This window comes from Carettochelys insculpta, chromosome 26 (assembly GCF_033958435.1).
Source record: "Carettochelys insculpta isolate YL-2023 chromosome 26, ASM3395843v1, whole genome shotgun sequence".
NCBI classification, from domain to species: Eukaryota; Metazoa; Chordata; order Testudines; family Carettochelyidae; genus Carettochelys; species Carettochelys insculpta.
Window position 1 is genome coordinate 12,911,604 of NC_134162.1, and position 15,224 is coordinate 12,926,827.

Below are 15,224 nucleotides of genomic sequence, written 5' to 3' on the forward strand. Positions count from 1 at the left end.
ACCGGCGGCCCGACTCCTCAAAAGCTAACAGAAGATGACCCCGCATGGCCTGGGACTTAGGAGTGGACCCCACACCCTTGAAGGTAAACGGGGCTCCTAACAGCTACCCAGAGTGTGGGAAACGAACCCGGATGTAGCACCACACAGCCAGGGCCACAACAGCGTGATGAGACAGCAAGTGTGTAAATTCAAGATGGGGTGGAAGGTAATGAGCACAAGACAAAGTCCCTTTTATAAAGACTGTCCCTACAAAACTAGAGCATTTGTTTGCCTGAGGCCAAACAGAGTCTCCACTGCAATGGAGGGCTTGTCTTCGCTTCCGTGAAGGTCGATTTTGCACGTCTGGTAAAGATGCATGAAATCAGTCTGTCTGGGGTTGGCAGTCAACCCCTGTACTCCTTGCTGTTGCGAGGAGTAAGGGAGGTCGATGGGAGAAAAACTTCTGCCAGCCTTCCTTAGTGAAGACAGTCAAATAAGTCCATTTCCAGTATGTCGATTCTAGCTACACAATTGCTGTAGCTAGAATTGCGTATCTGAAAACAACTCATTTTCCTAGTATAGCGCAAACCTGAGTTTAATGGCCCACTGGGGAGAGGTGATGGAGGTTTTACTGAATTGCAAAGGCTTCCAGCACAGACCAGAGATTGACAATGAGAAGACTCAAATGAAGACAGACTGGCATCCTGAATCATAAGTCCTCAGCTAGAGCTGGGCAAAATGAAAGTTGTGTAATCTTTGAACTGCACCCGATTTGTGAAGCTGAAAACATTTTATTGCATTCTCCACTGAAACCTGGACAAGATTGTTTCTGGGTGTTTGCACTGAACGAGTAAACAAAAAATCAAATTGCCATCATGCCAAAAATCACGAACTTGGGAAAAGTGCAGGAGCATGTGAGAGACTTTTTAAGTTTAAGCACAGGGCTGGGAGTCAAGAAGTTCTAAGTTTTCTTCCCACTTCCATCCCTGTTCAGCCTTTTAACATTATATAACGTGAATTGCAGTAGCACCTGAGGGACATGAATCAGGGACAGTTTTCCCTGTAAGATGCTCACTTGTGTGGCTGCTTAGGAGATACTCATATACTGCCCAGCTGACTAGCAGAACACGCATAGTGAGGTTTTGTGCGTCTATTGGTGGTATACATCTGCACCTGCCTTGATGTGCATAACATTATTCTGCACATGGATGGAAAAAATGGAGAAGGTTAGAGGGAATGTTGGGCAGGGAGCAAGGCCCCATTGTGGTACGTGCTGGACATACCCACAACGGACAATACACTCCATGCCTCAAAGGCTTCCAATTGCCTGATGGGAAAACTGGTGATTACAAGAAACATGCAAAAGAAATTAACCGGACTTCACACACCTGCGCATCTAGAGATGCAGTTAAATAGTTTAAATAGGCAGGATACCTCTGTATAAACCAGAGATAGTCACACATATCATTATGCTTATTTTACAGACGGGCAAACAGACACCATTAGGGGAAGTGATTCAACCCAGGTAACAGAAGACCAAGATTAGAACCTAGGTCTCTAAATGCCAAGGGAGGATTTTCTAGCTACAGTATTTCCATGGCCCCCAAAATGACTCCCACAACTGAGCTCAATTTTCAAGATATTTCTTGTCACAATGCCCCTGTGACGCTCCAGAGGAGGACTGACACACAGGAAAACCTAAGGGACGCCTGCGGCAGAGCAAGGCTTTGACCCTAGTGTCCGCTTTGCTGGCTGGTGCTCTAACAATTGGACAACATTTTCTATCAATTAAACTCATTCATCTGGCGACAAATATCTCCAGTCTCTGGCTCTTTCATCAATGTCAGGAGGAATCCCACACGTCTCATTGGTGGTCATTAGGAACTGACTGAATGGCCTGCCCAGCTCACAGCCATAAGGACAGGTTCTCAGCTCTCCGCTAACTCAGGCACATTGCAAATGAGAAACAGATGCTGACTAGCTGGAGGGAGCCAGTAGCTTAAGCTGCTGCCTCATAACTCCTTTTTTAATGACACTGTTTCCCATATATCTTTTATTTTATTTCTAATTGGGACTTTCTCAGATTAACAGCCAAGACTGATTTTCAAACCAGGCAGAAGAGGACCAAGGCAGTCTGGGAGCAAAGGAAGTGGGTAATGACCCTTCCTCTGATGCACTGACTTTACAAGCTGGAAGGGAATGGCTACTGTTTTAAGCACCTAGTTCTCCGGTATCACAGGTTGAATTCACAGCAGGGCAGATCCAGCATTTCTACTGCTAAGAATTATGCTAAGAGGGTTCTCTGAAGAGCTGTAAAAACAAGAAGTCCTGTGGCACCTTATAGACTAACATATTTTGCAGCATAAGCTTTCGTGGGCAAAGACCCGCTTCGTCAGATGAAGAGCTGTAGATACTCTGAAGAACTTGCACACCTATTCAAATGGGGCCTTCCCCAGCTATTCTAGAACAAAAGCTCCCCTGTTCCTCTCTGTTGTGCATTATTAAACAGAAACCACCCTATACTCCAGAAACAACTAAACTTCAATGGTTCTGTATTTATCTGGAAAGGGACAAAATACTTAGTTTGGGCCTCTAAACCCTTTAGATCTTTTCATGAAGCTCTGCTTTATAGTCTCTTAGGATGAAGGATGCTCCAGAACTTTAAAGTTTTTTTTCTTACTGTTGTTATGAACTCCCCCATCCCAAGCCTCTGACTGTGTCATTGCAGGAAAATCTCAATATTTAGCCCTGAAAAAATGAATACATGATATGGACCATTATCCTTCCCGGCTGCAATCATTCACGACACAAGCTGAGTGTTGAAGATTCTCTTTTTTAAACTATAAAATAGGAGCGAGGGAAAAAGGAGCTCACATTTTTCAAATCTTATCTGCAGAGCTGAAATTGCTGGTAGCAAAAATTTTCTGCCATCATTAGTGGCTAGGAGGACTTAATGGATTCTTTTCTTTTAGCAAGTGTTTCACTGGGAGAAAAATGTCACATTGGGATACTGGGGAAAATAAAGTCAGTCACACTGTGAGTGCACTCCACTCCGGGGACAAGGGAACAAGTGCAGCCCCTATATGTTGTCTGACAGCTACAATGATTGTATTAATAAGGGGACATAAAGTTTGGAATGGAGGGATATTCAGGGAGATTTCGCATTACTGACTGCACAGGCACTTACAGGGACCACATCATTGTTAGCTGTTTTTACTGAATTTATCAGATGACTGATTGAAGCTATGAAACCTGCAGGGTCTCATACAGGGTGTTGAGTTTACTCAAAAGTTGCATACATTACTGAAAGCACCACCGGAGCATCCTGTTCCAATCCCAGTTCTCTGCTTTTGGTTCTTTTAAAAAAAGTGTCACGGCAATAATGCACAGGGGCATCTGTGCATACATGTGCATTTACGTGGCTTATCCATGCGATGGCACAGCAAGTTACATGTCACTACATTGATGCACATAGGCATCAGTGTACATAACTCTTTGTATGCTGTGCATACCTGACAGAGTACACAGGTATGTGCAGATTTGTATACAGTGTGTATGCCTATCCATATGCAACCTCTCCTATTACATTTTGTGAGTGAATTTTTAATCAACATGATTTTGCTCAGGATACACTGCACAAATATCAATTCCAATGGCAATAAAGTTCAGGTGTTGACCAAAGTCTTCCAAAAATTCCATAAAGGGGTTTGCATGCACATGGTCATATCTGCATGCACATCCCTGCCCTCTACAGGTTGGAATAATAAAAGCACGACTGGCACAAGCCCTATACAGCTGACAGCTAATGGAGATGCTTCTAACTCAAATGGCAATGCTTCTGCAACTGATGCTGAGTTTTATCACTGCTGCTATGAAGTTCTGAGTGTCCCCTGAGTGCTCTATAAGAGTGAAAGCACAATACTGACAGTGAAACGCATGGTTTGTTCTACAGTCTACAATCAATTTACTTTCTTTTCTTACTCATGAGATGTAAAACCAGTTGTGGGTTAGAATGGGCCTCAGTACCTCCACTCTCTTTAAAACAAAAACAAACCTAGAGACTGAATTTTCTCTTTATCATTCCTGAGTTCCGTAGATTGGACTAAATAAGAAACAGAAGAATGGCTGGAGAAAGACAGGGCTCTAATGGAAAAATGACAGATTATTATAGCATGGCCAGCCTATGAAATGTCTCCATGTATAATTTACAGTGAGATGACCATATTTTATGCTTCTGCCCCCTAAGGAACTGTACAAATTCCACACCAGTGACATGCAGCCACCTCTGTTGCTACTACTCAGGCAAAGTATCCTAGGATTTGGGGACTTTGCCCTTGAGTAAGGTACACATATAGGACTTTCCATATTATGCTCTATCTCACCCTACCGAGCATTTTAGGATCATTGGACTAAAGGTGCTGCTGACGCATTAGGTGTAATTGCAAATCTTATAGAGAAGAAAGAAAACGTTAAGCAAGAAGTGGAAAAAAAATCACATCACTGGACACTAGCAAAAGTGAAGATTCTTTCACCCTCTTGCTCCCTTGAAAGGAAGCTCCTCGGCTTTGTCTCAGGAGGACACAGATTGCATTTTGTCTTCAGAGTTGGTAGCTTCTCCGGTGTCTTCACTTTCTGCTGCTTGGAACACTTCTTTGAGGTTTTGGCTTCAGCTGCTTCCTTCTTGTAAATGGCACAAAGGCAGCAGCACCTGTTCCCAATTATCTTTGTTGGTCTCTTCAGTGTGGCTGATTCCCCACTGATGTACATACCTGTGTAACTTGTTTATGTTTCTTATTTTGTGTTACCTTTCTCCAGGTACCCTTTTAACTGGAAATATGAGACTAAAGCAACCCCTGGGCATTACTTGTGGATTGAGCTGGCAGCCCAACAAGCGTCTAAAAAGCAGTAAAGGAAACTTGACATTGTTTCCTTTCACAGCTGAGCATTTTATTCTCTTCCCTCTTGGGCCCGTCCTCTGTACTGGAGACTGGATGACACCCTTGTTTTCAGAAGCTCACCCCACTTGAAGGATTTATGGCTCTCCTGAGGTTAAAATAGAGTGAAAGAGGGCAGAGCCAGTGGTCACTGACTGACCTGAGGCAAGGCGTTTTGTGGCCCTCTGTCTAAAGGACACTCCATGAGCATGTGCCAGCTGCAGATGTTGTCAAGACACAGATACAGAAGGAGCAACACAGCAACCTAAAGCCCAGCCAGACTGGCAGAGATGATCAGGACGGTTATTTCTAAAGGCAGACACAGCTGTGCTCAGCACCTCCCAAAATAGAAAGATATGATCCTTGCCCAGAAAAGTTTACAAACTCAGAGCAGATGACACAACGGGCTGTGAAGCGTCATTGTTCTGGCTAACAAACTGGCAGTGCCTGTGGTGTCTGCAGCTGATGGAGCTAACAGCTGCTTTGGCCCGATCCCACAGAAGTGAAGTTACTTCTGCAAAGAACCAAACAGGAACACTGAGGAGGAGGAAAGGGAAGTGTCACTATCTCTTTGTTTGGGGAGCAGGAACCCTAAATCAAAGAAGGTAACAGATCAATCCCTGATTATGGATCCCCTAACCTCAGCATTTACACAAGACTTGGCCAAGCGGCTCGCAAGAGTTCCCTCCCTCCAGACCTTCTACGCATTCCCAGAACTGAGCCCCAAACTTTTATGAACTGTTAGTAGATATGGGCCCATGTCATGCAGTTTGGAGCCAGAATCACCTTTCTTCCCCAGCACTCATAATTGTTGCAAAGTGGTATTCGGACCATTATTCAGACAGGCCAGTCACAAAATTCAGATCTGGAAACTCAGAATTCCTCCTGCCTGCACTTTGTGATCTAAGGAAAGCCACTACCACCCCGCAAGCCCCATATTTAAAATGGAGTTCGTGATGGTCACCCACTTCTGAGATCTTTGGATGGAAAATAGCAAGCGCTAATTATTAGTCAGTCTAAATGTACACAAACCTCAGAGATGGGATCGATTCAGGGTCATCGCTATGGTTAGCTAACGACATTTTCCTGCTTTGTCCTTATTTGTTGCTCTTATGGTGCTTCTTGGTACCAGCAGAGAGCAGACGCACCAGACGCATTGAAAAATGGGACAAGAGGACATGTCTTTGCCAAAGAGCCTCATATGAACGTTAGATATGCCAACCACAGAATCACAGAACATTAAAACTGGAAGGGACTTTGAGAGATCAAGTGCCGTCCCCCACCCTCACAGCAGGATCAAGCACAGTCTACACCACCCCGACAGGTGTCTGTCTAATCTGCTCTTAAATATCTCCAGTGACAGAGATTTCACAACCTGCCTAGGCAATTTATTCCAGGGTTTAACCACCCTGACAGTTAGGAAGATTTTCCTAATGTCCAATCTAAACCTCCCTTGATGCAGTTTAAACCCATTGCTCCTTGTCCTATCCTCAGAGGCCGAGAAGAACAATTTTTCTCCCTTCTCCTTGAGACCCTCTTGTAGGTACTTGAAAACCACTATCATGCCCCCTCTGTCTTCTCTTTTCTAAACTAAACAAGCCGAGTTCTTTCAGTCTTCCTTCATAGCTCATGTTCTCATATCATACGCTACTCCACAGAATGCATGGTTCAGCTTGGAATAGGAAGAGCCCAGTAAGAAAACATTTCCTAACCCAAGGCCAATACCTCAGAGACGTTGATCCGTCCCTCCTGAAATGAGCAAGTTGTGGGGTCATGAGTACAAAGATTCCGATATTTGCACCAGTGGCACCGGAAAGCACTGTTCACGCAAGACAGGCACCTGGAGAGCCAGAGAAAGAAGTAAGGTCCCATGTTACAGAGCGGTTCACCAGGAAATGAACTCTATCTTAGAACAGACAGGTCTATCCATCTCGATGTACAGCAGTTTATACATAAAAAATAAAAATAAAAACAAACGGAAACAAAAAAACCTGGCAGAGAGCAGACAAAAAGGCTACAAAGGTATGGACCCCGCATGGCCAAACATCACCTCAATTATTTTCTCCTGTTTCTGTGACCCTCCACACTGTTATCTATTCAGATTGGAACTTCCTAGGGGCATAATTACACTCCTGTGAGTTGCCCAGCACACCTCTGGGCACTGCAGCAGTTACGGATAACAATGCAGTATCACGTTTGAGAAACCAAGCTCTCAAAAGCCCAGGTTTCTGCCCCTTGTGCTCATGCCCTAAAATATATCCAGTCTTTACTGACTTAATAACACAAGCTGAAGCATTTTACACATCACATAAAGTACAAGAAAATACAATACTGTATAATTTTGATGGATTTTAAGCCTCAGTGGTATCTACAAAAGAGAAGAGAATTTGAAGAGAATTTCCTCAGTTGTTTTCAAAAATTGGAAATACTTCACGTCATCAACTGGAAACATTTCTATTTGCCCTTTTTCATTCCAGTTCAAACCTGGAGCATAGCAAGTAGCCGTGCTTTTTGCTGGATGAGGTTAATTATGCAGGACAGGGGGTGAGTCCTGCTGAGTGAGGAACTGACAGGGTATTTAATACCTACACATCCTTATCTGCTGCCAGTGAGCTAGGTGTATAGTAGTGCTGCTGCAGCATTTTGTGTAGACAAGCCCTCAGTAACTGTCTATTGGCATCCTTTTGTATCCCCTGTGGTCCCCCATTCACTCAAAGGCTTAGACTTCATGATTGAAGCAGGGTTTATTCCTCTGTTTGTGCACTGGGGAGACAGCCAATGGTCTATTATTTTCTTTTTCAAGTTACTGTCACTACAATTCACATTTAATGGCTTCTCCTCTTTTATATCGGAGTTGTGTTTTCCTTAAGCATCGGTAGTGACCTTAATAGCTAAGGAGGCTTATCCTAATCAAGAAAATGCAAACCAGATTAGGAATATCCAGTTCTGTGAGCTTATTTAATTGTTCCTTTCTTTAACTCATTCTGTCTCCATTTTGGTTTGTCACACTCTTCCCCTCCCGCCTTGCACCTGGCCATTAGCTTTTCAATCTGAGGTAGAAGGAGCTTTCTGCTTGGCACAGCACGGCTGAGAGTACAGGAGGAAGGTCACTGTGATGCTCAAGCCCAACAGTTCGGTTCGACACCTGTCTTTGTAATGTGTGGTTTTCTTGCTGCGGTGTTCAGCTCCGCTCCGGCTCAGCTGGGAAGGGGCAAAGGTTGGACCGGGAGTCGCAGACAAGTGACTTCTCGAAAGCTCATCCACAGAGAGCACTTCAGCTCTTTCATGAGGAGAGTGTCTCTCACAGACACTCCCCTGACACAGCCAAGTCCTTCCAGGAAGCAGTTTCCATTAAAAAAAGAATCCCATTTACTTCTGAATGAAGAAGCATCCTTGTTTCACAGCCTCTAGGAACCTCTCACTCTGAGGCAGCTTTCGCTTCCTCCCTGCTAGACTAGAACCACTTTATCAGCTCCCCCAGTGCTCCCTAGAACTTTGTGGGACACTTGAATTAATGAGGGCCAGATATGAAAGTCCAGAAGTTACATGGAGTGGCAGGGGTAAGGGTGGGCATGAGGCGTGGATTTGACAATGGGCTATACCTGGGAGTAATGAGACCCATGTATTTCAGGGACTCATATGGCCACTATCTCCGCATCGCCTGAGCTGAAATGAAAGGCAAATGTAGGCTGAATGACAGGAAAACAGCATGAAAGCCAACCATAATAGACAGAGGAAGCGTCTCCCAAGGGGTTGGGAGAAGCCTCATGACAAAGGAACGCCGCGTAGAGAAGAAGATGATCCTGCTGAGACATACCCTGTGCTGTGCCAGCACGCAGGGTTAACAGAGCTGCTGCAGCTCACACTACTACAATTCTAGAGCAGCTGTCCAATCCCTGGCAATCGGAGCTGCTTCCCAGCACGGCAGCTCAGGCCTGCCTTTCATTACTGCTCTTTGGCATGGCATTCCCTGCCTCCCGTGTCCTGCACATGTTTCACTGTGGTTGTTGGAGGTTTCTGTTTGTCTGTTCCCACTGAGCTCTCTATAAACACTTCAGAAATTTTAACCAACCGCAGCCAGCAGCCTTGTGCCTCAAGGGCTTCTGGGGGAAAGGCTGCTGCAGGGAACACGCTGCAAGCTCGCTCAGTCAGCGCAAGAGCAAAGATCGTGAGCCGCGGCACCTGTGTCTATAGCCCGCCTCCCAGAGAAAACTGACAGGGTCTGCACAGGTCTGTTAGGACCTTTTACTGTGAAGCTGAGAGGAGCTCAGCACTTTGTGTGGCCTCCCTGGCCTGATTTTAAGGGAAGGAGACACAACAAAGTCGTCATTTCAAGTGGCGTTTTCTCCCTCTCTGTCTGAAAAACAAGTTGAACAGCGAACCCCAGCCTAGTTCCCTTCACTCAACTCCTGTGCTGAAAGGCCAGAACAGCAGGCCCCAGCTGGCGGGCAGGGCCCAAGGCAGCATGCTGACAGCGGGGCCTGGCTGGTGGACAGTGGATGCGATAGCTTATGGAAGCATGGGGCCGAAGGCAAACGCCTCGCCCTAAGGCTGGGCCTGCCTGTGTGTTCCTGGCATAACCAACACCACAATCCCTTTCCCCACATCTCTTGCTGCCCCATCCATCCAGAACACAACACAGCCCTCTGCTGTCTCAGCTGCTTATGGAGGGGAAGGGCCTCCGTGTCTCCCATCCATGGCTGGAGCTGCTCTTATGGGAAATTCCCAGGCGCTTTCTTCTCTCTCTTCCCCACAGCTGCCTGTGAGTAAGGATGGAATTGAGCTCACAGTTGTAGGATCACACAGCACAGGGGCACAAGCAGGTGAAGCTTCTTTCAGACACACTCATTCTCTCGTAAGGCAGATAAATCTCCGTGCACTTGGAAAAGCTTCCACATGATGGAGATCTTTTGATTTTCCCCTCTATTGCCAACAACTCTGAAAGGCCAGACTGCCAGCATCAAGCCAGAACCTCTGTCAGTGCACGACTGAAAACCTTACTCCTCTTCTGTTTCAACCCTCCGGGCTGCCCCCCTTGCACATTTGGCCAGTGCCCATCTTGAACTGTCCTCGGGCCATACACAATACGCCTCAGAGCTGTTCTGTATTCTCGCACTGCGTGCTGAGTGTCCAGGAAGGAACCCTGGTTTCCAGTGTGTGCTTCAGCTGTGGCACTGAAGAGGTTAATAAAAAAACCCATTCTACTATATACTTCGACAGCAGACTCCATTTGGGGGACGAACTGGGGGCCTGCGATGCTGGTGGGGAGGGAAAGCATGAGAGAAGTAGGAAAGTGCCTTACAATTGGTGAGCGCTGCAGTTGTAGAATTTAAACTCTGTGCTGACAAACATCTTGCCTGTCTCCTTGGATTTCAGCTGGAGCTCCAGCCCGAACCAGTCTGAGGGGAGAGAGACAGAAAGGGAGAAGGGGGTGGTGGTTAAGGGGGCTTTACACCAGAAATAATGGAGTTTGCAACAGGACGAGTCACTAGTGTCCTTTCAAGGCTGGCTTGACGATTCACTGAACCCCTCCACTTCCGGTGTAGTGCAGAGAAAATCAAACACCTTTGGTCTCACAAGTACACTAGAACATCAGGCTGGCCATGAACTCTGAATGCACTGGGACTTTGAAAGCTAAGGGCCTCTGAGCAGCCAATTATCCACACACTGTGTATCCTCCGGGGATTCCAATGGAACATGCCAGTGCTGTTCCTGGGCTGGCCAGTGGAGGCTGCTACGAGAGCACGACAAGGCCTCTCCCCAGAGATCCTGAGAAGCTGAGCCAACTGCCCCCATGAACCGCCCCGCCATCCCACCCCGCAGTCAAATTACATCTAACGACAAGGTGGGAAAACACCCTGGAGATGTAGGGTTCACACTCCACTTCCAAAAGTGAAATGAGTGTGGTGCTCCCATCACATTCCATAGAGAAGGTTTCCCTGCATCATAAACTCATGATGGGATTGGGTTTAATTCATAGTCTAAATGAAAATGCAGCTCTGGAGGCAGTACTGAAGGCCAGGGCTGGAGGGCTTTAATAGTGGTGAGTAACAAACTCAGCACTGGAATAATCAAGAATAAACTGCACTAGCTGAACTGTGTGAGAAAGGAAAGTGAAGAGAAAAACCTCTCTCCCTCCTTGACCCCAACTCTCACAAGCACTCAAATTCAACATTTCACTCACAGGAGAATATCAGCAGGACTATGCAGACGACACCTGGAAGCATGCCAAGGAGAAAATGAATATAAAGCAAGCAGCATTTTGGTTTGGGAGAGGGGGAAGATGACAGCGGTGACATTAATGAAGAAGCAGCCCAAAGATCAAAACCAAAAAATAGAAACCTCATCCACCTACTCCCAGTGACTGAGTCAGGCCCAAGTGCAACAACCCCCATGCTTTCACCTCCCACATCTACCTAGCATGAAGGTGAGTTCCCTGGTGAGATGAGAAACAAGGGGGTAGCTGGCTTGAAGACTCATCTGCTCTTGGGGTTCCTTGGGCATAGCCTACACCCTGAGGGACATGGTAGCTCCCGAGTAGCCCCCTCTGATCCCATTCCTGGATGGTTTGTATCCTGTACTGCCTCAGTGGGGTTCAGACAGGGCTGATACAGTAGCCTGCCTGTGGTCTGCTCTGCTTGGCTGCTAGACTGACTCATCATATGTGGGCTCCTCCCTCCCATAAGGTGAATATGCCTGCAAAACACCAGGCAATCCTCCAAACAGCTCACCTTGGTCCACGGGTATGGCGGGGACATCTTTAGCTGCCGGCGAAATGCAGACAACCTGGCTGCCGGAAACTTGGCCTTCCACCTCCGTGAGGTTTCCAAACAGACAGGTTATTCCAGCTGAGAGATCCGGAGCATCACTTACCAGCAGGCTGAGCTGGAACCAGGCAAAAGGAGAGAAAATACGACCAAGACCTCATTTGCTGTCAGAACGATCCAGAGTTCCCTTTTGGTTTTCAGCACTTGCTGCTTCTCTGTGGACCATCAACGCCGCACAGAGGGGAAGACCAGACAGCTAATGTGCAGCTACTTTCACCATAACCAGAGTGGGAAAGGGAGATGGTATTGCAATTTTTCTTCTCCACTGATGGATGATGATTATACAGTCCCCTCTTTATCCAGCCTCTGGGGAAAGGGTGGCAGGTGTTCTGGGAATAGCCAGCTACTGGGAAATGCCTGTCTCAGTGCAGCACCAGGAACAGAGTAGGTAGGGAGGGTGTGCAGCTGCTGGGAAGCGAACAGCTGAGAGTCTGTTGGGTATGGGTAGCTGGCTTCTCCCAGAGGGACATGCAATGGCTGGGGCTGGCTGCTCAGAAAACAAACTCTTCCCTCAGCATTTAATGAAGGCCGGCAGTTGCCCAGTGAAAATGTGGGTACTGGGGTCAGATTTGGGAATGTGGCTGTCTCGTGACCTTTGACTCCCACTTCCGAAGGACTCAGAAGAAGCTTTGCTTGCCAATCCCTTCATCATGGGTGGTGCAAGACCCCAGAGTTTGGGGAGGAAAGTACTTCCAGTGCTTCCCTCCCTGCCCAAGGCCTCGCCCCTCTGCCTAAGAACCTGCCCCACAGTGGCCTCTGGCCAACCCTGCCCTACCCCCCCCACACACAATGGCTCTGCAGGCTTCCAGCCCAGGTTAGCGCAGCCCTGAACCTCTGAGCAGCTGATGGGATACGCAGCCGCAGGCTCCCCTGTCCCTGGCGCTCTGGGCAGCCAGCAGGCCATATGACTACAGCCTGCCCTTGTCTCGGAGCTCCAGGGAGCCGGTAGATGCTGTAGCGCAGCCCCCAGTGAAGCATGGGTGGTGCAAGGTGCAGAAGTTTGGGAAAGCATTGCCTTCCCCTGCTCCGATACCCATCAGCCCACGCCCTTCATGAACCTGGACTCCACATATACAGGAAAGCATCTGCAAAGGGGAAAAAAGGGCTCGATCATTATGAATCTGAGCCTGTGTGTCACAACTGAGCTACCCTCGCCTGTCACACTGAGGGCTGGCCAGTCGCCTGTACCTACCAGAAGGCTGTGCTCAGACACAGAGATGCTGCTGGGCTGCACAATGACCCTCATGCACTGGTTGATGCTGGCTGCAAATCGGTACGGCTCATCTGCTCGCTCACACTTGTCCTTCCGGGAGCACCTGAAATACACGCAAGCACCAATGCCAAGGGGCACCTGCAGAACATGTCTCCACCTGTCTAATAGCATGGGGAGCCACTGCTGGTCAGGGCTGTGGTACATCAGCAGAGCTGTCGGCATGGAGCAACCTGGCCAGTATTCCCTGTAAGCGGAGCGCTTGGGCGGCCACCCAGGACAGATTCAGGTGCCACCCAGCTGATTGGCAGAGTGGCCCCAGCTGGCAGCCTGTGTTTCCATCGGTGGTGCACATCTGCATGACTTGGTGCACAGAACAAAATTAATTCCAACCACAGATGGAAAAAATAAAGAGGAAACACAGAACCCAGATAACTGCAGCAATAGGGGATAAAAACGAGCAGGACTGAGGTGCACTGACAGCTCTGCACACAGATTCCAGGGCTAGACCGGCAGGTGCCGAGGCTGTAGATCAGAAGAGGAATGTGCTACCAGAGGCATTGGGGGCCGGCAACAGAAGAGAGCCCTGGCTGCTGCTGGGAGATGTGCACAGTGCTATCCCAACTGTGCCGGATTTTAGCAGTGTTGAGCACAGCTCCCATGGACCTCAGTTGGCTCTAGGAGCACTCGGCATTTCTGAAAACCAGACCCACTATATCTGGCTCAGATCTGCACAACGAGGCCCTCCTTTCTGTCAGCAACAAACTCTCCATCCACAGGAGACCTTACATAAAAGGTAGAGGAGACATTCACCACACAGCACCTATGCTTTACTTAAAATAAAACCATGTGACTAATTCACCTTCTCTTCCGGAAGCCAAGGGTTTTGAAGGGTTGGAACCTGTCATTCCTCATCCCCAGACTGGAGCCTTTGGAGTTCAGCACAGTGGTCACACCCCAGTCTCCCCATCCTCCCTTTCTCCTCCAAAAGAAGCCATTAAGTGTGCCACACGGAGTGACGAGGGCTGCTCCTGGAGCATGCCGTGCTGCACACTCATCACTACAGCCATTTCTCTGAGGAGCACCTCGGGGCGGATGGAAATTCTGATTCACAGTCACAGCGGCTCTCAGTAAAAGGGGCAGTAACAAGGGCTAATCAGTCCCACCTCATGACTCTGCCTCGTGATTGGAAATTATGGAGCCATTCAACAAAACAGAGGACTGAAAATGCTACCGGGAGCAGCAGGCAGAGCCCAGCTGTGACACTGCGGGCAGGAGGGTTTGTGAAGCGCTTTTATTACAGCAGTGCTTAGGGACCAGTCCAGATAGGGGTCCTGTTGCATGAAGCACTGTACAAATGCAGAAGGGGAGTGAGTCAAAGGGGTGCAACTAGATTTTTACAAGAGCTGGATAATTTTATGACCATCAGTATGAGTGCAGTGACATAAGCTAAACTAAAGAGGGCAACTTGCTGATGTGGACACCGACCTGCTAGGAACTGCACAGAGACTCACCAACTTATTTTTTGTAGAGCAGTGACCATTAATGTCAGCATTAACGGCTGTTGCTGCACACTGCTTTCCTATCCTATGGCATATGCGGAAAGCACAGTCTTTCTGATTCCTCTGTATAGTGGTGGCTCGCATATGTTGAATTTTAATGGTGTCAAAGAACAGTCATCATATGCTATCAACTTTCACTCACTATTAACCTCCAAATCCCATTGCCAGGTGCCTGAGAGCCCTCATTCAAGTGCTTTTCTAAGGGCCCATTTGAATGTATTTGTTACTTTAAGCAATAAAGTGCTATCCTCCCATGTAGGACATGAGTCAGGGGAATGGCTATTCAACACAAAAGCCTGCTTGGATGTTTTGTTTTCCTTTTGACAGGGCTGGACTCAACCCTAGGTAACCAACTACATTAGCAGACACACTGACTTGTTCCACAAGGCTTCATCTCCCCTTGCCAAACTTCTCCTATCTGAGGCAACAGAAGCCTTGCACAATTGGGACTCAAACAAAAAAATGAGCTATCTTCTTTACTGAACAGCTGTTTGCTTCTGAATAAGAAAAGCACTAAGTGGCTGGTTACCCCTTTGCCTTTCCAAACATCTGTTCTGATACCTTGCAATTGAGGTGTCTCCCTCACCTTCCCCCACTTTCCCTTTTGCAGAATACAACAATGGATCTTAATATGAATGCTGCTCAAGAAAAGAATTATTGAGGTTTAAGTGAACCTGGAAGATAGCTTTAAAGTGAGCTCTTGACTGGAGCC

At 47.5% G+C, this 15,224-nt stretch overlaps 1 protein-coding gene across 1 annotated transcript in view; it reads right to left on the bottom strand.

Annotated features, from left to right (window-relative positions):
- Positions 1–15,224, bottom strand: part of PLXNA2 (plexin A2) — a 319,252-nt gene that overhangs the window by 101,260 nt on the left and 202,768 nt on the right. Inside the window, exons 6-9 of the mRNA XM_074977826.1 lie at positions 12,933–13,056; positions 11,645–11,798; positions 10,216–10,312; positions 6,639–6,753 (exon numbers count right to left, since the gene is read on the bottom strand). Coding sequence (XP_074833927.1) covers positions 6,639–6,753; positions 10,216–10,312; positions 11,645–11,798; positions 12,933–13,056 — 490 coding nt within the window. The remainder of the gene's footprint in view (positions 1–6,638; positions 6,754–10,215; positions 10,313–11,644; positions 11,799–12,932; positions 13,057–15,224) is intronic.